Source organism: Lissotriton helveticus, chromosome 6 (assembly GCF_964261635.1).
Source record: "Lissotriton helveticus chromosome 6, aLisHel1.1, whole genome shotgun sequence".
Taxonomy (NCBI): Eukaryota; Metazoa; Chordata; class Amphibia; order Caudata; family Salamandridae; genus Lissotriton; species Lissotriton helveticus.
The window spans coordinates 2093441663-2093465683 of record NC_136067.1 but is presented as its reverse complement, the minus strand read 5'-3'; the positions used below and the strand labels follow the sequence as shown (position 1 = coordinate 2093465683).

The 24021-nt window shown below is 43.9% G+C and overlaps 1 protein-coding gene across 9 annotated transcripts in view; it reads left to right on the top strand.

Moving 5' to 3' along the window:
* The window catches only part of LOC144764028 (uncharacterized), a 1051947-nt gene that overhangs the window by 475893 nt on the left and 552033 nt on the right, over positions 1-24021 (top strand). For 8 of the 9 annotated variants that reach the window (XM_078650166.1, XM_078650164.1, XM_078650162.1 and 5 more), the window contains one exon: positions 819-857. The exons of the other annotated variant lie outside the window; for it this stretch is intronic. In XM_078650166.1, the coding sequence (XP_078506292.1) occupies positions 819-857 (39 nt within the window). The remainder of the gene's footprint in view (positions 1-818; positions 858-24021) is intronic. 9 annotated transcript variants of the gene reach the window in all.

Genomic DNA, 24021 nt, shown 5'->3' with positions numbered 1-24021 from the left:
ACAGCTTCTATAGCGAGATGGATCAAGTGGAGCGTGAGACAAGCTGGTATTGATGTGGATACATTTAAAGCACGTTCAATGAGATGGTAGAACATATGTCAAATGAGGTGTTGAAGGGCTTTCAACATGCATAATGGCAGCCTTTAGTCTTGTAATGAAATGGCGATTCTCCAAATGAAATGAAGTGAGAATCAAAATTTTAATAAAGACGTAGAGGATATCATTATCCCACTCTCCCCTCCCTTAAAAAGGAAAAAGGGTAAAATGAGGAGGAAAGAGAGAGGACAGTAAGAATGTGATTTATTATTTTCTTCTTTGCAGATTGTGTGTTGGAGTATTTAATGCATTCTGATTTGTCACGTGGACTTGGGGTATTAAATGCTGTTTGATTTATTTGTTTGCCGTAACGCATTAACAGAAGGACAGAAAGGACGTTGTTTTGGAAAGTTTGTAAAAAGTATTTTTGGAAAGCTTGGTTGGAGATGTGTTTTTGGAGAAAAGTGGACTTGCTTTCTTGCATTTAAAAGAGGATGGGCATTCTATGTGGGGATGATTTATAGCCAATCCTGTTTTATGGTTCTAGAGTTTTTTTTGTGTAAGGTTTTTAAAGGAGCGGTTTGAAGTGGCAATTAAAAGAAATATGCATAATGATAGCCTCCAAGTCTTCAATGAATTCTTGATTGTCATTTCATTTCATTTGGAGAATCGCCATTCCTAAGCATATGATAGGGTATAAACTTACCACGCTGTGATGTATAATGATGCAAATACACTAGAGAAATAATACATTTAGTCTTTCTGTCTTTGTCTTGTTACAGATTATGATCCTGAACTGGATGGCACCGTTAAACTCGTTGGTAAAGAGTTGGAGAATCAAGCTTATTTAGCTCAAATGTATATTTCCTGAAGCTGCACCATTGATTCTGTTCACAAGACCTTCCCAGATGACACTGCTTTGCCAGCTTGGGGGAACGCGTCACAGGTGTGGCGCGGAGGGGGGCTTGTCATAGGTGTGACATGGGAGGGTATGGAACTTGTGGTTTGCAGTTGCTTGCTTGGAACACCTCTTCGGGTAGAGGAGAAAATGCTTAGAAATGCAAAAAATCACATTTATATGTGGTATTCCAGGACAGACTGGGAGGCGTGCTTTTTGTCATGTGTGCTTACTTACATTTGCCACAGCATGTTTGTGCTGCTCACCATTGCCTTTCTTCACATCCCATTATTTCTCTGTTGCATTGTTTATTGTAGTGTAAAAAATTACATGTGCAAGCTTTATTCTTCCTACAACAAAAGTCTCCTTTCGGATGCCGGTTACATTCACCACACTGGGCTGGCGCTAATGAGGGGGCTAGGATCCGTCTGTAATGAGAAGACATACCACTCTCCCAGGTCCAGGGCACACACATATTCGCACTCCAGGAATGTGCTTGCAAATCAAAGTTTATATCAGGCAACACTTTTCGACGTTGTTGTCTTTTTCACAGCCTGAGTTGCTCGAGTATTCATCCAACATAAATGGCATGTGAATACAATGAACATAGAAAACAGACCTCTCATCCTGATGCACCCATAGTCAGTGATGACAAACCCTTACTATGGGTTTGAAAGACATACTGTTGTTAGATAATGCGAGGCACAAAAGACAATATTGACAATGTCATTGCATGTGTTGTATTACACATCAAGTTAATGAGGAATGCATATGTAAACATTATAGAAAACATCATTAAAAATCACTCATCGGTCAAATAACCAGCGCTATTTCCTGCATGCAAATTCATCTATGGAACAGAAGCAACCAAATTAAAAAAACAAAATGAAGAAATTATAGGAAGATATAACAATGGGGTATCAACACTTTAAATTTCATGCGTCAACCAAAGTCATTAAGTTCCTGCCAAGTCACCATGCAAATTAATTCAGAGCACAGTTTGATATACTTTAGGGTACCAGGGACCGTCCAGTAATGTCGTGATAAAGTGCCACATTTTGAAGCGGCCCTGGACGTGTCCACTATCAGCCCTGTCCTCCTGGAAGGCCTCCTAGTCCTTTAGAGCTACCCTTTCCCGAAGGGTCACACGGTGACGAGTTTGGAAAAGGAGGGGTTACAGCCTTTTGCAAGATGCCTTGCAGGCCGTGAGAGTCCAGTGATGAGTCCAGTGATGCCAGGGCAGGCTGCAAGCTGCTTCAGTCTTGAAAAAAATCTGAGCTCCATCTACACCTGGCAGATGGACCTGGACACATTTCAGGACAAGACTGTTGGGTAACTTAACCTCCCATCTCTTTAGAAAGAACTGCAGTTCCTCTTGCTTTTCTTTCTCCATTTCTCTGCTCATTTTAAATCATTCACGCCACAGTTCACCCCTCCATTACTACCTCTTTCCCTCTGCTCTCGCCATTCTCCTTCATTTTATATTTTATCCCTTTCTGTGCAGGAGGCGCAGCAGCAGGCACATCATCTGGCATTTAGCAATGGCAGCGTTTTCAATTCAGAATATCAGAGAAGAAACAGATGAATTATTCAGCACTCACTTCTGTTTCTAGCAAGCAGGTTTCCTAACTAAATAAGGCAACGTTCTTTCTGCACATAGAATGTAAGTCTGCATTAGATGTTTCTGAAATGTGGTCATTTATCACAGACACATGTTTTACAAGTTGCCTAATTAGACCGGGCAAATGACTGCTGTTCAGAAACATCAAATGGGTTTCTTCTCCATCTGGATGAATTTAGAATGCTGCCTTCTAACATGACCGCTGCTCTGTGTAGAGAGTCCTAGAATCGGATGTGCACGTAGTCTTCCATAATAACACCTTTTTTGAGCCACTGACAGACATAATGAGCACCGTGCAGTCCCTGCAGTCTGAACTCTAGAACTCTCTATCATGGCCCATTCTAAAACCATGGAGGTGACTCAGTCCAAAGTCGGCACTAAACAAGAGTAATCTGCTACACAAAAAGAGCACAAAAACACCGCATCTTGGAAATGGCTTACACTCTTGGGGAATGTAGATTGAGTAAAACGTAAATTATAAACAGGAACTAATCACGGACATGGATTGCCTTAACTATTTTCATTACTTGTTCAGGAATTGAGCAGTGGTTTTTGTCTGTTGAGTTAAGCCCATGAATATAGGGCCCAACAGAGATTCACTTCAATATAAAGTTTGAATTACCCAGCACACTTTTAAGTCCTGCAGAGTGGCTGCCACCAGAAGTGCTGGAAACAAAGGCATATGGAGACCAGAGTTTTTGCAATAATAATAACGGTGTCACGTGCAGTTTGTGTCATGAGATACGTTAGGAAGCAAAGGAAACCTGTTTAGGAATATTGTGTTTGGTTTCCAAAAGAAGTGGCAGGAAATGTATGTTATGAATATAATAATGTGCATTGCTGCCCTGATGTCTGTAAACTACCTTCTGTCTCTGTTTGCCGATGTCTGGAAGTGTGGAGCAATTTGATAAGTCCCAAATGTTCGGTTCAATTTGTGACTAACAGTTGGCGTTTTCAGTGTCACATAATACAGCCACTATTGCTCATAATGTACACAATCAACACTTGGCAAGGCGCATGTGTTATCCCTGTAGTGTAGGTTGTATAAGCAAATACAACTGTGAATGCTCATCTTACTTTTGACTAATTTTCCTAACATTAATACTCGTAGGGAGTCTAACAGTCAGATCAAAACCTCTATTAGACTACCCACCCGTGACTAAATCTGCCATAAAGTACCAGTCTCTCAAAAAACTTCAAATAATTTCCATAGTACGACTCCCTACCCAACCCAGAGATTACAATCCAAAATGCAATCTTCACATATTTCTGTTAAAAACACCCAACATCAAACGTGCAACTGTTAACCACTCCTACTTTTTCAGATAAAGATATAAAAGTGATGGGAGATGTGGTTTAACTTTATCATAACTACGGGTGTGAAACATCATAGAAATGGTGCTGAAAATTGCACCAGAATTCACAATTATTAAAAATAAATCTCAAGGGGAGATCAGTGCTCCCTCATAAACGTCAGCTCACTTGATTCGATCATCCACAAAAACCCCTTCATTGCTCTTACGCCTCACCATTCTCAAATTTCCACAGCTGCCACTAGGGTATATCTGTAAGGAAACTGTCCAGTTCTTGCTTAGGTCCATCCCAGATCACAAACAAGTCTTCAGTATACATCGTCCTAAAGATGACATCTATGGTCAAGTGTTCATTCTCATCCACCCGCACATGTCACTCCTCCCACCATCTCATGAAAATTCCAGCATAGCTCGGGACATATAGCAACTGCCCGTTCCTGTCTCGACCAATTGTCGATACCATCTGTCCTCAAACAGGAAAACATTATTGTCCAGGTAAAACATTAGCATGTCAATCAACATCATAGAGTGCTCGTAAAATTAATAGATTTTTCTCTGAAAAAATACCTGCATGCCTGGATCTGACCTTTCTGTGATAGTGTATAACCATTTATCTAATTTGATTTTTGCAATTCACAAGACTCATGAAAGGATTTACTTGCATGTAGAAAGTTTCATTCATGAATTTATAGTGACAATCTGTGTTGTGAATAAATGTGCATGGTTACTTGCCTGGGATTCTATTGCGATGACTTTGGTTGATGCATGAGATTTAATGTGTTGATACCCCATTGTCATATCTTCCTTTATTTTCTTCATTTTGTTTTTCTGATTTGCATTCCTCTGTTTCACGGATGTATTTGCATGTAATATATATCTCTGGTCACATGACCGATGGGTGACTTTTATTGATGCTTATTATAATGTTTATATGTGCATTCCTCATTAATTTGATGTGTCCCCAGCACATGTGGCATGCTATTAAGAATTCATGATATTGCCAGAATTGTCTTTTGAACCTCGCATTGCCTAACAACAGTATGTCTTTCCAACCTGTAGAAAGGGTATGTCATTACTGTATATAAGGGCATCAGGACGAGATGTCCGTTTTCTATGTTGATTGTATTCACATTGCATTTATGTTGGGTGAACACTTGAGCAATTCAGACTGTGAAAAAGACCACAAGGTCGAAATGTGTTGCACAAAATAAACTTTGATTTTCAAGCACATTCCTAGAGTGAAAATATTTTTTGAGCCCTTGCCCTGGGGGCGCATTATTTCTTCACTTTTTTCTTCCTCTATTAAATGTTAACATTTGTCGCAAACTAGCGTACACAATCTCCGACACTGTTGAATGTGATGTCTAATCTCATACTCTGTCTGACAGAACCTCAAGCCAGCATTCCTCTCTAGAGAGCGATAAAATAAAGCTTTGTCTTTGTTAGTGACATGTTGGGTTCTGACTACTTGGTAAGTAGCAGAGAATCTCCTCTATTGTCCCCACCTCAGAAGAGACCAATCTTAAACCCCCTTTAACGAATTCAACAGGCCTGTCTTTATCTAATACCCAAGTTCAAAGTGCTACACCTTCGTGTAGTCTTAAATGTCTATTTGTAACCCATTGATTAACACTCCAGGCACAGACTGGCCTTAAGCAAATCAGCACTGATCCTGCTCCCCTACTCCTCATGGGAACAGCTCATCAACAACTGCCAGGCAAAGCCCCTCCTGAAAGAAACATATAGCCCTAGACTGCTTTCAGTCTTGTGAGGCCTGTTCAGGGAGGTATCACTTGGATCCTGTAATACAACAAGCAAGGGATCCACATCTCTGCATAGCCTTGGCATTTAGGGTGTTTCCTCAAACACATGTGATGTTAGAAATTCTTACACACAGTCTAGTCCACTTGCAATCCCTATGGCTATTATTCTGACTCATTGTTTTACTCCAACTATATCACCCTAAACAGAGGCTTGTCTGATGTAAATCACTAACAACCCTGGGCCTGATATGAAAAGTTAAACTGTGAGATAAGGCTTCTTTATCCAAGTGTCTACACCTTCCTATCCCCAACATACTGCTATACATACCCATGCGCTACCATAATTTACTGTTATCATATGCCCAGGTACAGCATCCTATGCATAGGTGCTTCTCACCGTCTTATGCCCAGGAGCTACCACATAGCCCACGTAATACCATCACATGCCATTTTTGATGCAAATGTCACGGTTCTGGTGCAATGTGGGTCTTTTGGAAAGAGCCCAAAAGCTTAAATCTAAGCTCTCAAGAGCCACATCAAGGTTCCAGGACCCAAAGGGCACATTTTAGGAGTAAGGATCTTGCTGTAGACTGGTCCAGTAGTTGCTGTGTAGCCTGTTATGTCCCTGAGGCTCAGATCAGCAGGCCTGCAGACTAGCCCTTTGAGCCACTCTGGGGCCTTGGCCTCGAGATGGAGTTGAAGGTCCAGTGATTCTTTCCCAGGCTAGATATCCACAGGTAGGAGGTCAGCACAGCAAGGCCGCAGCTCCTTTAGAGTAGCAGTCCAGCAGTGTGGTAGTCCTTTCATCAGCACAGCAGTCCTCCATCCTAGTAGAGTGTCCACAGGTCTAGAAGTTTAAATAAGTTGAAATAAGTGGTGGTGTCTGTGGTCCTTCTTTTATACATGTGTGTACTGGTTCTGGAAGGTGGGAGAAGCTTCTAGAGAGTGTCTTTGAAGTGCATTGAGTTCCATACATCCCCCCCATCCTGGCAGCATGCCCCCTTCACTTACACCTAAACTGCCATTTTGTGTGGCTGTTGAGGAGAAATACACAAAGTCCAACTGGCAACTACACCCACTCATGAGACCAGAGAGAGGCTGCAAGTACCAAATGTTAAGGCAAGAAAATGCCACTTTTCTAAAAGTCATTAGGAGTAATGGGGTAACCCAGTAACCCTCAGAACCAGGTTACATAAGGTAAACAACAGAAATGGTTCTGTCGGGGAACACAAATAAATTGAGAAATGTATTGAATACACAATTATCCAAAGAGGGATCTATGGTGAAACAACCACTGACCACAATAGTTATAAAGGTTAATCTTTTATTGTAAACCTAATGGTAATTGAATTTACAGTTCTTTGAATAGCTGTAAAAAACAAACAACACACATCAACTGTGTATACATTGAGTGAATAAGTCGTGACTGGTGACCAAATGTTGTGAATATTTGGAGAAAGTACAAGCATAAGCAAACATATAGATACAACATTACAAGAAAGAAGTCCACTTTAAAATACAGTAATCTCAAACAAGGTTATTTATCTCTTTGTTTTGTTGAGGCTCAGTGTGGACGGAAACATAACGTCGACGTTTCGACCCGAGATAAATGCTCTGATTTGCGTGCATTCGAGGCGGGTCTTCATCAGGACTACAAAAGTGAAAGGGACAGCCTGCAAATGTAAATTAAAAACGGGTGGTCAAGGCCTGATGTCTGTCAGTGATACAAACGAAAATAGGGCTTCAGTCCCCATTGTGCTCACCTTGTTAGAGGTGTATATTTCTTCCAACAGATCCTTCAACTAGGTGATGGAGAGTGTCAGCCGACATACTCCATGAACATGTTTGGCAAATGAGATTCTATAAAAGATAAGGTGAAACTCAGGCCTCTGCTGGTGAACATCATGCCTGCATATCGTATTTAAAAGACTGGTTGAAGCCTACCGTTTTCTTTGGGTATAATCTTCAGTACCGTCTGGTGGGAAGATCGGTCGAATAAGTGCTGCAGCAGCGATCACCTGAAAGATTAGTAACGGGGGTCCACTGTCAAATCACGATGGCTTGAGACAAGGCTGCACAACTGATGTTAAGCCTCTAGTGACTGTAGTTAAACGTCACTGTCACCGCGTGAGAAGTGATCTTTAAAAAAGGGTGGACATCATGAAAGGACTGTTGCGAGGCCATGTTCATATGGATTAGATCAGGCATGGCAAGTGTCAAATGACTACCAAAGACATTTGTGCACATGCCGCTGTGTTAATCAAAAACAGTCTAAGCATGCCAGATTACCACGCCATGTGTAAAATGGTTCCAAATAAGCCACATTATGTCACATGAAACTGCACAGTTAGAAAAGGCTTGATTTATACATTAGTGTGTTATTTTCAATATGTCACACTACGTCGAAGTGTTTGCCGGGTTTTATAATACGAATATTCTTCCAATATGTCACACTATGTCGAATGTGTTTGCCGGTTTTATAATTACGAATATTGTTCCGATATGTCTCACTATGTCGAATGTGTTTGCCGGTTTGATAATACGAATATTGTTCCAATATGTCACACTATGTCGAATGTGTTTGCCGGTTTTATAATACTAATATTGTTCCAATATGTCACACTATGTCGAATGTGTTTGCCGGTTTTATAATACAAATATTGTTCCAATATGTCACACTATGTCGAATGTGTTTGCCGGTTTTATAAAACGAATATTGTTCCAATATGTCACACTATGTCGAATGTGTTTGCCGGGTTTTATAATACGAATATTGTTCCAATATGTCACACTATGTCGAATGTGTTTGCCAGGTTTTATAATACGAATATTGTTCCGATATGTCACACTATGTCGAATGTGTTTGCCGGGTTTTATAAACGAATATTGTTCCAGACCTGACTGGCCTCCATTTAGGAACATGATAACAGACACAACTGCCGACTTTTATTGTGTGAACTCGTGCACATTCACTGTGAGGCATCACTGTAGGTAGTCATATCATTGACCCCACCAAGTAGGAACACTTTCAGCGGCTCGTATCGATTGTTCCTCGATCAGCTATGTATTCCATCGCAGCACGTACGGCACCGGCAACGCAGGCCATATAGAGAGAGCACGGTTTTTGCTCTCGCGGTCAGTTACCGATGCACCACAGACAGAGTGAGACGTCCTCGCTGCTTCCCTTCTTCCAAAGTAAGTGTTTGCCCTCATAGACCCCGCACAACGAGCAGCATCGTTTGCTTTGACCTTCTGAAACCGAAGCAAGAGGCAAGGGTATATCTCTCCGGTTTAATAGTCACTTTAAAATCCCACATGTTAATTGGGCCTGGATGTTTCACGACCATACTCGAACCGGTTAACTTCACGGCACTGCATTTACGATACGTATCCGGGTTCTTTTTAAACAGTTTAACTTGCCAAGAGTTTCCCGACAGCATAATTAATTCCTTATTATCCTGTGTCTATGGTGATGTTTTTACATAGATTGCGTACTACAGCGGGATGTTTGTTTAATTGCTCAGTGTCGTGCATGCTTAGACTGTTTTTGATTAACACAGCGGCATGTGCACAAACGTCTTCGGTAGTCATTTGACACTTGCCATGCCTGATCTAATCGATATGAACATGGCCTCGCAACAGTCCTTTCATGATCTCCACTATTTTTTAAAGATCACTTCTCACGCGGTGACGGTGACGTTTAACTACAGTCACTAGAGGCTTAACATCAGTTGTGCAGCCTTGTCTCAAGCCATCGTGATTTGACAGTGGACCCTCGTTACTAATCTTTCAGGTGATCGCTGCTGCGGCACTTATTCGACCGATCTTCCCACCGGACGGTACTGAAGATTATACCGAAAGAAAACGGTAGGGTTCAACCAGTCTTTTAAATACGATATGCAGGCATGATGTTCACCAGCAGAGGCCTGAGTTTCACCTTATCTTTTATAGAAATTCATTTGCCAAACATGTTCATGGAGTATGTCGGCTGAAACTCTCCATCACCTAGTTGAAGGATCTGTTGGAAGAAATATACACCTCTAACAAGGTAAGCACAATGGGGACTGAAGCCCTATTTTCGTTTGTATCACTGACACACATCAGGCCTTGACCACCCGTTTTTAATTTACATTTTCAGGCTGTCCCTTTCACTTTTGTAGTCCTGATGAAGACCCGCCTCGAATGCACGCAAATCAGAGCATTTATCTCGGGTCGAAACGTCGATGTTATGTTTCCGTCCACACTGAGCCTCAACAAAACAAAGAGATAAATAACCTTTTTTGAGACTACTGTATTCTAAAGTGGACTTCTTTGTTGTAATGTTGTATCTATATGATTGTAATTTCTCCAAATATTCGCAACATTTGGTCACCAGTCACGACTTATTCACTCAATGCATACACAGTTGATTTGTGTTGTTTGTTTTGGACAGCTATTCAAATAACTGTAAATTCAATTACCATAAGGTTTACACTAAAAGACTAACCTTTATAACTATTGTGGTCAGTGTTTGTTTCTCCATATATCCCTCCTTGGATATATCGCTTTTAATTGTTTATTCAATACATTTCTCAATTTATTTGTGTTCCCCGACAGAACAATTTCTGTTGTTTAAATTTTCTAAAAGTGTTATTTTCAGTATTGCAATTTAACATATGATTGACCATAAGTTTGGATTTTAAATTGTGGTTCCAGAGACACCAGGCTTGAAGGGTTTATTTATTTCCAAATGGAAATTACACTTATAGAATTGAATAAGGTAATCCCAATCTTATTCTATGTGAGAGATAGGTCCTGCAGTAGTAAAACACAACTGAGAATTTTTCCTTACTAAAACATGTAAAACTTAAAAATACATGTCCTGCCTTTTCAAATACATTGCACTCTGACCTCTGGGTTGTCTAGGGCCTACCTTAGGGGTAAGGGAAAGGTTGGGCCTGGCAAAGTGTTTATTTTGCCAGTTCGACATGTCAGGGTAAACTGCACATAAAGGCTCTGCAGTGAGACATGAGCCATGGTTAAAGGGTTACTTAAGTAGGTAACACAATGAATGCTGCAAGCCCACTGGTAGCATTTAATTTACAGACCCTGGGCACATGTAGTGCACTGTACGAGGGACTTCTAAGTAAATTATATATGTCAGTTGGGTATGAGTCAATGTTACCATGTTTAAAGGAGGGAGCATGTGCACTTTAGCACTGGTTAGCTGTGAGTCCTAAGACCAACAAAAACAAATTTAGCTATAATTAGTAGGAGGAAGGCAAAAAGAAATTGCAGGTCGACATGGCAGTGTAAACTGCATATAGGCTCTGTAATGGCATACCTAAAGTTTGTGGGCTTTCCAATACAACCCCCTCCAGCCTAAAGTTAAAAGAGGACTGATCAATACCTTGATGGATTTCCCTGCTTAGGCGATAGATCGTGGACAGTGGCACTTTTTAGTTCTAACCCTCTCTGAACTCAGTTGGATCCCTCTGTATATGCTCTCCTGAGCCACCAAACTGACCAATGGGGAACCTTTCTCCTCACTTGTGGACCCCATCTGTGCATCACCTAACCTTAACTTGCTGACAGGTGCATCCCAGTAGGCAGACAGTACCACCATGGCCAACAAAGTGATGTGGCCCATTTCACTCCTGAAATCAGACTTCTGTCCACAACACATGGAAAACTCTGCCCATAAGGACAGAAACCAACAGAGGCCACTTAGAGCTGTGAGGTGCAGGAGCCGGGCCCTGGGCCATACGCTCCTAGATACAGGCCCTTAGCTGGGATAATGGGACTGGCAAGGAGTACCCTATGGGCTTCTGAGAATTCTCTGAGGTGTCCCAGAGTCGGAGGGCAGTAGCCCCAGGTGCTTTCACCTCTACTTCCACCCTACCTCCCACCAGTTTGGGGTGGTATCTTGACATTGGAAATTTAACCCACGATCTGTACGCTGAGGCTGAACATGGAACAGAGGAGAACTCTCCCTCACCCTGTCCCTCCATCTAGGCTCCTGTACCCTCTGCTTGAGAGTGGTACTCCCAGAAAACTGAACTGTCAGTGAGCTCTTGGAAACCGCCCCTCTCAATTCTCCTGACACCAGGGACAACTATTCCAGCAAACTGCAGCCTGTGGACATCCGGGCACTAACTGTGACCCTCCTCTGGGTCACCTCCACACCCCAATCCAGGTATGCCAGGGCCGTAAGTCGGAAGAAGTCCTGTCCATGGGCCTGAGCTACCTTACACACCTTGCTGGTATACTGCTCTGGGGTAACTAGCCTTTCCACTACTATGGTCTGGCTAACCACGGTGTCCCTGAGAGCACCGACTGGGACCCCATTCACTTTCACCTGATGAAAGTGGCAGCTCTCATCCCCAGGGATCACAAGCTCACCCTCTGAGTCGGGGAGAGCATGGCTTGGTATATGACCTGCCCCAGGAGAATACTTACCATGGCTGGACTGGGAACATAAAATGGCCCTGCAAAAATTATAAATGTAGCCCCCATGTGCAGATTTGCTAATGCTTGCTAGAACCAGAGCAACTCTTTCAGGTTGCCGCTGGCAGTGCGTAATGGACACCAACACTCCTGTAGGCCAAAACCAGGCTCCAAGTGTCAAAACCGGTCTCCTTGTGCTTCTGCCTCCGGGGATTGCTGGCTTGCCTGACTAGCCAGTCCATCCATGCCACCAACCCCAAAGGCCATCTTGGGTAGTTTCTTTGGACTGTCAGACCCCCTCCCCCCCGCCCCCGGCTTGTGTCCTAAGTGGGAGAACTCTAAGCAGTGGGGTTGGAACTGAGGTGCCCTGGGCCACCACCCACCAGAACCACCCCCTTGTTTATCAGATGGGACATGGGACCCCACCCCCCAACTCTTTGCCATTTGTGGCTCCTTTGCAAACTCCCATTCACCCTGCTGAAAGAAACCTAAATCACCCCTCTTGGGGTCACTCCCAGGTACCTTTTTGGACAGTCTGATGCTGACCCAGAGGTCTGTCCCCTCAGCAAGTTTCCTGGGGTCAGTCAGCTTACTGTCAACTAGGTGCTGTTGGAACTCAATAAAACAAATACTTAGCATGTGCTCTATTTGCTGGAGTAATCCACACAATCTTCCCAGGACTAACTGCGGAGCTGCTGGCTATCCCTGAACCTATGGCGGTACTTTGAAGGGGTCAGTCAAAACTTTTTAAGTAAAATTGCTTTTATGGGAATGTACTCAATATGGTCTCCAACCATGTGATCAGGGATAGGCTACGGCACCAAATGGCAGAAGGAAGAAAATGCCAACTTAATAAAAATCAAGATGATGGATGGGGTGCTGAAACAAATCAACCACTCACCCGCAGTCAAGAGATCTGGGGTTAATCTATCCTTTTGCTCACTATGCCAGTTTGGACGCAGCCATAAGCAAATCAGTCTTGACCCTGCTCCTCATGTGAACATTTCCTGCCTGAACTGCCAGGCCAGGTCTTCCCTGGACCGGAAACAGGCATCCTGGGACCTGTCTTGGGGTAACACCCCTCATCAGCCAGGCTGACTTGAACCGTTTCCACATCTGGGCATACGCTTGGCCACTTTGGGAGAACATAGCAAACACTGCAAAATTATGGACAATGGCAGTTTTAGAACTGAAACTTAAAATCTGATTCCACCGTAAGTTTGAATTTTAAATTGTGATCCCAGAGACACCAGACGTAAAGGGTTTATCTCTTTCCAATTGGAAATTACACTTCTAAAATGTAAAAAGGTAATACGAATGTTTTCCTATGTAAGATCTAGGCCTTGCAGTTGAGAAACACGACTGAGAATTTTTCACAACCAGGACATGAAACACTAAAATACTTGTCCTGCCATTTACATGCATTGCCCCCTTCCCTCTGAATTTTCCAGGGCCTGCCTTAGGGGTAACTTATATGAATAAAAAAAGGTTTGGACCTGGCAAAACAAAGAAATCGCAGGTCGACATAGCAGTGCAAACTTCACATATAGGCTCTGTAATGGCAGTTCTAAGACATGGTTAAAGAGCTACGTAAATGGGTGGCACAGTCAGTGCTGCAGGCCCACTAGTAGCTTTTAATTTATAGGTCTTAGACACATGTAGTGCACTGTACAAGGGATGTATACATAAATGAAATATGCCAATTGGGCATGACCCAATGTTACTATGTTTAAAGGAGCGAGCATATGCACTTTAGCACTGGTTGGCAGTGGTACCATTCTCAGAGTCTTATGGCACACAAAAAAGAAATTATGATATGTAGTAGAAGGAAGGCAAACAAATTGGGGTGTGACCATGCAGAATAGGCCATTTTGCAATGTCAAAGAAGGCTTCATCGTCAGGTACCAGGCCAGGCCTTGTTTGGGTGATAGAACACAGATGGGCAGTGACTGCATGCAGCAACACTTACAACATATCAGCAGTTTATCAACCCTGGAAGATTCCATGCAACTGTCCAGCTAGACTTTTGCCTTCGGAAGTTAATGGTCCATCCAGGCCTAGATAAGTTACATATTTGCTCTGGGTTTTCATTTTACCCATATAGATATTTCTATACAGCGCACAAACCGCATGCTTCTGTTCACCCACACTCTGGAGTGGGGCACACATTACACTGTACATTATGGTACTATCATGATGCTGCATTTATGGTCATAGATCTCCAGGGCCATCTGTCAGATGACAGGCAGTAGGACCCTACTGCCTACCATGGGATGTGATACATGCACAGGTCCTACCCGCAATATTGGCCTCTTCTGCATAACCAAATGTTGCACCATCACGACACCTGAAACATAATCAGCAAATTGTGTTAGCAGTGTGTATACTTGTGTATTCTTGTGTATTCTGCAAGTGGTTTATTTAAAAGCAGTGTTGGGGGTTAAGCCCCTGCCAGGCATGTGAGAGAGTTGTACAAGGTACTTTTACTTTGTGCTATGTGCAACATGCACTGTTCCAGGCTTGAGGGAATCAGCAACACCATTCATTATGTTGCCAATAAACAGGGTCACAATGGTTTGTAAGGGTGCCGTTACCAAGTGTAAAGCTTTGTTTTGGCACCACCCTTTCTGAGCTTAATTTTCATATGGGGCAACAGGAATGAATGTTCAACTTGCTGGTCCTGGGGCTGTAGAATGAGAGCATTCCACATCACTGCACAGGTTCACAGCATGACCAGAAGCCAATTATACATTTAGAAATAAACAAATTATGGCCATTTAGCCAATACAGTGAGTGAAGCATGGAGGGAAGTGCAGTCCGTGTCCCTGGACCAGTCATTAATGTGCTGCATGTCCTAACTCCACCACAGAGGAAGACAGATATAAACTATCAGCAGTCCAAGGTCTATAAAAGTACTCATTGGGGACCTTTTCTTTCTGTAATTGCCATATCATTGGGAAACTATTTTAATATATGTGATATTTTGGCGGTGAGTTTTCCTGTATCTTAGCCCCTGAGTAGAGTTGAATATAGTCTGCATTCTCAAGACGTTTAATGGCTGACAATGGGGTCTGGCAATGGCAGATAAAGTTAGGTCAACACGTGGGGGTCCACAGCACAACCTGGCCATGGTCTTGAAGGTGTCTGTATGGCATTTAGCTTTCCATTACTATTATTTGTGCCGAGGACATTCTTCTGAGGGAAAGGTACTCAAGGGCACCTTGGCAATCCCAGTAACAAGTCTTGCCTGTTGTCCCTGCAACCTCAGAAACTAGATTCTACTGTGAGCTCACTGAAAGGCCAATAACCTCCATTTGGCCTATAATATTAAAAGGGCAGTGAGTTTAAACACTCAAGGCTTACTCGGAAAGAGTGGAGTAGGTTTACAAAGGTAGGTACTCTGAACATTCAAATGACTTCAATCATTATGTTATCCAGTCAGTGTTATTTATTTTCATAAGAGATGCAGTATATTTACACTATTAGAATAAATGCTTTAGAGATATACAATACCTGCATAATTAATTGATATACATAATTTCCATTTACAAAAACTAGTCGGCTTCTACAAATAAAAAAGGATTTTTTCGAACCAACCTATGTACAAATAGTTTAGTTCACAAAATTCCAAACTATAGTGGGTCACAAATTGTGACTCGCTACTATTGGTTGCCATTACAGGGATGCTGACCTTTGGGTCAGTAGACCCTTATGTCAGGGTTCTCATTTTAAATAAAGTCAGTTTGTTTTTTGAAAAGAGCCATCAATTTTCCTTTAAAGAGGCTGCATTTAAAAATAAAAGATCTTTTTTTAGTTTGTTTGTTTAAATGTTGGCAGTGTTCCCATGGACAGCTGCCTACTCTACAACAAGCTTTTGTATCTATCGCAATCATTTTCCTTAGCACTCATTCTCATTTGTGATTGGGTTAGCACTCTGTTAGAAACTGAGTATCTTGCTGTCAGAGTATCACCCTGTACGAGCAGGAACCACAATCCTAGTCAGAGTAAGTCAGATACACAATTAGAGATTACCTATGCTCACCCTCCGGTTTGTTGGCACAGAGCTGCCAGCCTAACCAAAAGAGGCAATGTGACACAATGAATACACCACAAAAAGACTCAATATAGGTTTCGAAAAATAAATTATTATATTCTGAACAAAAGAACAAAAATCCAGTGTATAGAAGTTGAGATAATGAATTTTAAAGGAATATTTGCATTGTAGCGCTTAGAAGTAAATAGCGCTAAAATGGGTTATCTGGTCACACTAGACTGGGTCACAGTCAAAGTTCAGGCCAACTACAGGACCCGTGCATGCCCCAGTGAACAAAGTACCTTTACTGGTAAACAGTGAGATGCATGAATGCAGGTTCCGTAGTTGAGGGATGCGTCGATCTTCACTACACGTTGATGGCGATGTGTCAGTTCCATAGATTTAGCTGTCACCCACCCCATACATTTATTGGAGACAGGCTGTCAAGTGCAGAAAAATATCCACTTTCTATAAGTGGCATTTTCTAACAGAGTTATGTTAAATAAAACTTCACCAGAAAGGAGGATTTATCATTACCATTACAAAGAGAGGAACATGAAGAAGTCACTCTTTTCTGATCAGGAATTACAGCTTAAAAGTGTATTAAGGATTTCACTGTGCTAACCTATGAGAGGGGTAGGCCTCGCAGCAGTAAACAATTAATTTAGCTGTTTGGCATTACCAGGAAATGCAAAACATAAAAGTACAGGTCCTACTTTTATGTGCATAGCACCCTGCCTTAGGGCTTCCAGGGGCATATCTTAGGAGTGAACTATATATAATAAAAGGGAAGTTTAAGGCTTGGCACATGGTTTTAAATGTCAAGTCGAAGTGGCAGTAAGGCCTTGCAGTGGCAGGCATGAGCCAGGTTTGAAAGGCTACTTCTTTGAGTGGGATTTACAAATAATTTAAATATCAAGCAGGTATACACCACTTACACACATGTTTAGGGACTAAGCACATGCACCTTACCACTGATCATCAGTGGTAAAGTGCTCAGAGTCCTGAAGCTAAAAATAATTCAGCCAAACCAGGAGGTAAAAGCAAAACAATTGGGGGAAGACCATCTTAAAGATGCCAGGTCTAACACATGTCCCCTCAGCTGAAAGTGAGGAGATCTACCCAGTCTCTAGGGAGTGTTCTTCACGAAGGTGGAAAAACCTGGATAGGCCATCAGCACTGGAGTGGTCTACCCCTGGTCTGGGTTTCAATCTTACATCCACACTCTGCAGGGAAATGGACCACCTCAAAAGTTTTGGATTCCTACCCCTTATTTGCATGAGCCACCTAAGGCATCTGTGGTCCATCTGAATCAGGAAGTGAGGGCCAAACAGGCGTGGCCTCAGCTTCTATAGTGCATGAACTTCCCTCTCAATAGCACTCCACCTTGGATCTATGGCAAGGATCTCCTGGGGAGGAAGGCTACATGTTGGTCTAGACCCTCCTCATTAAGTGGAGATGGTACTTCCTCTAAGTCATGCTCTGAGGCAGCTGTCTGAATGATGAACACCTTGGAAAAGCACAGGAACTGTGCACATGGCTTGCTTCAGGCTGTCAAATGCACTTTGGCATTCCGCTCTCCAAATTTCATTCCTTGGCTGCTGCTTCAAAGCCAGCTCAGTCAAGGGGCAACAATAGTTCTGTATCCCTTGCTTGGTAACAAACCCACAGGTCTAGACCAGGGGCTAATGGTGAGTTCTCGGAATCAATCACTCAATCAAGATTTGGATAGCTCGGCTGCTTCACCCGTGAGGGTTTCGAGGTGCTCTGGGGTAAGGCTGTGGAATCAATCGGCCTGTTCCTAGTCTTTGAACATCGTGTCTTGATGTCCTTCCTGAACTGTTGGAGCGAAGCTGAGGCTCTGAGGTTCAGGCAAAGGGTGTTCCAGGTCTTAGCCGCCAGGTGGGAGAGGGAGCAGCATCCGCTGTTTGCCCGGCAGATATGCTAGGTAGCCGCTAGGGAGAGGGATCTTGAAACTGGTAGGTTAGTGTAAATTCACTCATTTGTTGAGGTACACCAGTCCTTCATTGTGTTGTGCCTTATAAACGTTGGTGAGCAGCTTGAACCGGCATCTCTTCGCATCTGGTAGCCAATGAAGTTTCTTGAATTGGGGGATGATGTACGTTTGTCTGGGGAGGTGAAGGATGAGTCTCGCTGCTGTGTTCTAGATGGTCTGGAGTTTTTTTGTGAGTTGAGTGGTGATTCCTACATCAAGGGAGTTTCCGTAGTCAAGTCTGCTGGTGAGGAGAGCTTGCGTTACAGTTTGCCTGGTGTTGGGTGGGAGCCATCTGAAGACATTCCTAAGCATTCAGAGGGTGAGGAAGCAAGCAAAGGAGACGGAGCTGACCTGCTTCTTCATGGATAGCTGGCTGTCGAGGATGATGCCAAAGTTACAGGCATGTTTGGTGGGTTTGAGGGTAGGTCCTAGCTCAGGTGGCCACTATTTGTTGCTCCACAGGGTGTCCTTGCCTTTGCCGAAGATGAATAGCTCTGTTTTGTCTGCGTTGAGTTTGAGGCAGTCGCTCATCCAGACAGCCACATCCTTCATGCAACTTTGGAACCTGTCTTTGATGGTCATTTGTCAGGGAGACAATGAGTTGGGTGTCGTCGGCATAGGATATGATTTTTTTTTTTTTTTTAAATAATTTTTATTGTAGACATACCTGTACAGACCAATAAACGAATAGCAGTAGCAACCTAAATGTCAGCAGATATACAGTACATTTCGTCAATCATTACACAGCCTTCCGGCCCACAACCCGGGGGTTGGGCGGCGGTAAAGTATCTGCACTTCCATGCCTGACGTTCCGTAGAGAGGAGTGGTTAGTGTCCGGATTAAGTGTATGCCCACTTTTATTATCCTACCAAACTACGCGCTGAACCCCAACTCCCCCCCTAAACACCCCCCCCCTCCCACCCCGACCCGCACACCATCCCCCGCCTAAGGCTTCGTTAATACTAACCCTGGGATGCTAGCCTCATGTTCCCCGTATCCCTGCCGTTCCTGGGGCCTCAACTCTCTCCCTCCATGCCCTCTCCTCCGGGAGTTTCCTCCTGTGCGTCAGCCACGCTGTCCCTGAGCGCCTGCACCATTACTTCCCATGCTGTCGCGGTGTCAGCTGCTGTCTGGCTAGGGGTCCTGCGCGCTACCTGGTATCTATGCGTGCTGTCCGCCGAGGCCCATTTCAGAAACTCCTGCCGCCACCTCCGTGGAGTAGGCCCCAGCCGCGCCTTCCAATTCCTGGTAATCTCTCTCTTCGCTATCATCAGCCCCATGGTCGGCATAGGATATGATGTTGAGTCCATGGCTCCTGACGATGTTGGGTAGGGGTGTAATGTAAACATTGAAGATGGTAGGGCTGGAGGGTGAGCCTTGAAGTACACTGTAGGTGATGTCCGTAGGAAGCGAGGAGTAGGGAGGCATGATGATCATCTGCAATCTTTCTGTGGGGTAGGATGCGATCCACTTAAGGACTGCTCCTTGAATTCAATTCTGGTAGAGTCTGTTGATCAGTGTGTGGTGGAATACGGTTTTGTAGGCTGCTGAGAGGTGGAGGAGGATGAGGGCTGCTGTTTATTCATGGTCTTTCAGAATTCTGATGTCCTCCATGGCTACGACTAGAACTGTCTCGGGGATGTGGTTTGTTCTTATGTCGGCTCTGGAAGTCCAGAAGGTTGTGGGTCACCAGATGTCTTTTTAACCTGATTTGGTTAGCTTTCTTGATGAACTTGGCTGGGAAGGGGAGAAGGGAGATTGGTTGTTAGTTCTTGGGTTCTCCTCGGTCCACAGATTGTACCTATCACCCCAAACTCCTGCAGGTTGCCTAGGGGTCTTGAGATCCCCCAAGTAGGTGGTTGCATCCTTTTTCTCAGTCACATCATAAGGACATGTCCAGTGGTCCTGGAGGGTCCTGGGCACCACAGGCTCAATCACCCACACCTGCTGCCCACGCTGCAAATCCACTGAGGTAGAATTATTGTCATACCACTCCTTCATGACGTCTTGAATGACTTCTAAGTTGCTTGATTCTTGGTTCCATAATTTAGCCATTTGGATCCTGAAGGGCAGTATGTAACTTACCATGTCCTGGGGATGTTTCCTGGGAGATTGCTCTCAGTCTTCCTTGACCAGAACATGCGTGGTAAGAGGATGTCCTACGTATGCCGCAAAGTCGCATGTAGGCCTCTAATCATGCATTTAGGGTCTTGTAGAACCTCACAACAAGCCCATTGTACTGGGGTGGTAAGGAGAAGAGAACTTGTAGGTTAGTCCACATTCATTCCACTTTGACTGCTTGTTACAGACAGGAAGTTTGTGCCCTTGTCAGATGCAACTGGCTTGGGGAACTCCATCTGGGTAAAAATCCCCATCAGGGCATTTCCACTGCAGGTGTAGCCATGGTTCTCAGAGGGATTGCCTCTGGGTACCTAGTGGCGTGATCCACCAGAACCAGGATGAACCTGTAGCATGTCTGATCTCTCACCTCCAGTGTAAGAAGAGTGTCTGTCCCCACATTGGGCATTTTCTTCCATAGACTACCATCCCAGATCTCCTCTGGGACCTTCTGCACTCTTCAAGCCATTCCATAGTCTGCAAACCACTTGTCCACGTCATCCCCAACCATATAACTGGGCACCACATCTTTGGGTATTCTGAAGACACTGCAGGTATGCTGCCACCTTTAATGTTGCTGGACCCCACGTTTAGGGCTGTGGTCTCCAGCGCTCTTGAGCTACTTTGCTTTTCCTCCATGGCCAGCTTCTTACAGCTAAGGCCTACTTTTTCACAGCCAAATCAAGTTTCTACTACTTCTCCAGCTTAGCAAGCCCCCGTTTGAGTTTCCTTTCCACCCTCCTGCTTGGCATCTCTTCTGAAGACATGCTCTTGGAGGAGAGACTGCTCCTTCCTGGGGCAACCCCCATTCCTGCAGGTTGTTGGCTTCTTCTTCAAGAAGTGGTAAATCCTCATTGGAATTTAACCTCAGGCCATCCTCCTCCTCTATGATATCTTGCTCCTCCTCCCCTGGATTGTCATCCCCAGCAACTTTGGTCTCTTCCCAAGCTCTTAAAGCTTTCTTGAACTCCATCTTCCTGGTGAGTCCTTTGATGGAAATGTGAAATCCCTTACAGAACCCCTTCAGCTGATTCCCTTTGTAGGGTTCTAACTTAGGCACCTCAAAATCAGTTGCTCCAGGTACTACTTTTCCAGTTTGGGACATGGTTTAGGAGCAAAAAAGCTGAAGGCCAATTAGGGAGAATTGAAAAAGGTTTGAAATTATCTCAATACAGAGTTCTAGTGAACAATGCATTACTATATGGTATTGCAGAAACCCCAGTCCTATCCTCATTGATGATCACAAATGTTAGAAATTGGATTTCTGGTTGCCAGTGTATACATGCAGGAACACCATAATCCTAGTCAGTGTAAGCCAGATACACACTTAGAGATTACCTGTACTCACCCTCTGGTAGCTTGGCACAGAGCAGTCAGGCTAATCTAAAGAGACAATGTAGGGTGTTGAGTGGGTATGAGTGACTGAGGGCTTCTGTCAGAGTCAATGGTAGAAGTTTAGAGAGCTTTCCAATTTGACACAGCACATGACAGGGATGTTCCCTTTCCTCTCACTTATTTGTGCTCTACGTGGAGACTTTTGTGCAGAGAGGACTGGATGATCCAGAAGTGACAGGTAAATGTTTTGGGGGAGAGGATAACCTCATCACGCTATTTTCAGACAATGTTAATGTCTCTCTCGATAACCCCCAGGAGGCCCTTCTGAGCTTCCTTGGGGAGGTTGAGCGGTTTCAGGTTTCCTGATTAATATCACAAAGTCACAGCACTAAGCCTGACGGCTTCGCAGGCCACACAGGAGCACCTCACATGGGCTCTTTCCATTCACTGGGAGAGGGACATCTCATACCTAGGTATTCAACTTACTCCGTGTCTCGATTCGCTCCCTGTGCGCTCGTGTGCATCACCAGGGGGCCACATAGTGGGACTTTCTAGTCTTCTAATAAGCTTCCAGACCCTCCCCTGCATGTATATCCTGACTTCCAGCCATTTGAACACTTATTGGGAACTGACATCCATTCCCAATCCATGCCGGGTTTTGTGAAAGCCAGCCTGCTTATACTTTAAGCCAGCCTACTCATGCCTGAAACTCCATTACCCAGAATTCCCTGCTCACTGCTTTGTCTCCACCCCTACAGGCCAAGGATGGGTGGAGAAATTCAGCTCACCTGTGGCTGGCTGCTGCTAGCCTGCTCACACCTGATGCATGATTACTGTGAGCTCTTTTAAGCCCCAGCTCCCTTCAGGCCAAGGTTGGTCATTGTAGCTGTTTACCGGTGAGACCAATCCTGGTTTCCAGTGCTCCCTGAGCTTTTGCTATTCTTGTTTCTAGTGTTTCTTGAGCTTTAGTTATGCCTTGTTCCTGACCTGCTGCTATTCTCCTTGTCCCTAAATTAGCACTGCCTGCACTGCTACCTTGACCCCTGAGCCTTAGTATTCCTTGTTCCTGAACTGCAGCAGTTTCCCTTCTCCTGAATTAGCACTGCTTGCAGTGCTACCTTGTTTCCTGAGTTCCTGAGCTATATCTATTCCTTGTACCTGAATTAGCAATACTTGCAGTGCTACCTAGTGCACTGAGTTCCTGAGCTACAGCTATTTCTTGCACCTGACTTAGCACTGCCTGCAGTGCTCTTGTTTCCTGAGTTCCTGAGCTATATCTATTCCTTGTACCTGAATTAGCACTACTTGCAGTGCTACTTAGTGTCCTGGGTTCCTGAGCTACAAGTATTCCTTGTACCCGAATTAGCACTGCCTGCAGTGCTCTTGTTTCCTGAGTTCCTGAGCTATAGCTATTCATTGTACCCAAATTAGCACTACTTGCAGTGCTACCCTGTTTCCTGAGTTCCTGAGCTATAGTTATTCGTTGTTCTTGGGCTTCAGCTATTTTCTTGTTCCTGATTTGCACTTTATACAGTGCTCTCTTGACTCTTTGTTTCCTGAGCTGTAGCTAATTCCCTCTTCCTGAACTAGCACTGCCTGCAGTGCTACTTTGACTCCTAAAGCTTTAGTAATTCCCTATTCCTGTGCTAGCACTACCTGTAGTGCTACCTTGACTCCTTTCCTATAGTATTTCCCTGTCCTGAACCAGCACTGCCTGCAGTGCAACCTAGGCTCCTGAACTTTAGCTCAATTCTTGTTCCTGCCCCAGCACTGCCTTCTGTGCTACTTTGTTTTCTTGATTGCTCAACCGGCACTTTTCTAGTATACCCTTGTAGCCTCCCATTCTGTATATCCCTTTCCAGTCCCTGTCTTTCTTCCCATTTCCTTGGTTCCAGTTCTAGTTTTCTGCCTTTCTATTCTACTGTCTTGGTTCTGTTGCCTTGTATGTTTGTTACCTTTCTGCCAAGTGTGCCCTGTGATTTCCTTCCTTTCCTCTTAAGTACTTTTTGCTAGCTCCTTGTCTATTGTGCTTGTGTTTAGTTCTACCCCCTTGCTGTTACTGCCTTGTGTGTTCCTGTTTGATCGCCAGGATCCGTGGGCACAGCTGACTACCTAGGTGGTGTTTCTTTTTCACTGTGAGTATTGTCTTTGAGTTGCATTTATAACATCACCATAGGTATAAGCTCCACAGACCCTTCCTTTGCATGCATATCCTATATGTGGGTATTTGCAGTCAGTGTCTGTAACAGCAATTGTGGATGAGAAACTTACTGAGCTTCAATCTTACCGTGTGGAGCTCCTGAGTGCTTTACCCCATGCTCCCCTTTATTGTTAATGTTGTATTATATATATGTCCTGACTTGCTCTTCTGTTCTGATCCAGGTTCAATGTCTGTGACAGCATTGCAAAAGGAGAATCATGCCATACTCTCTTTGCTGAACAAGAATTCTGATGCTCGCATATCTGCTGACAGTGGTTGTAA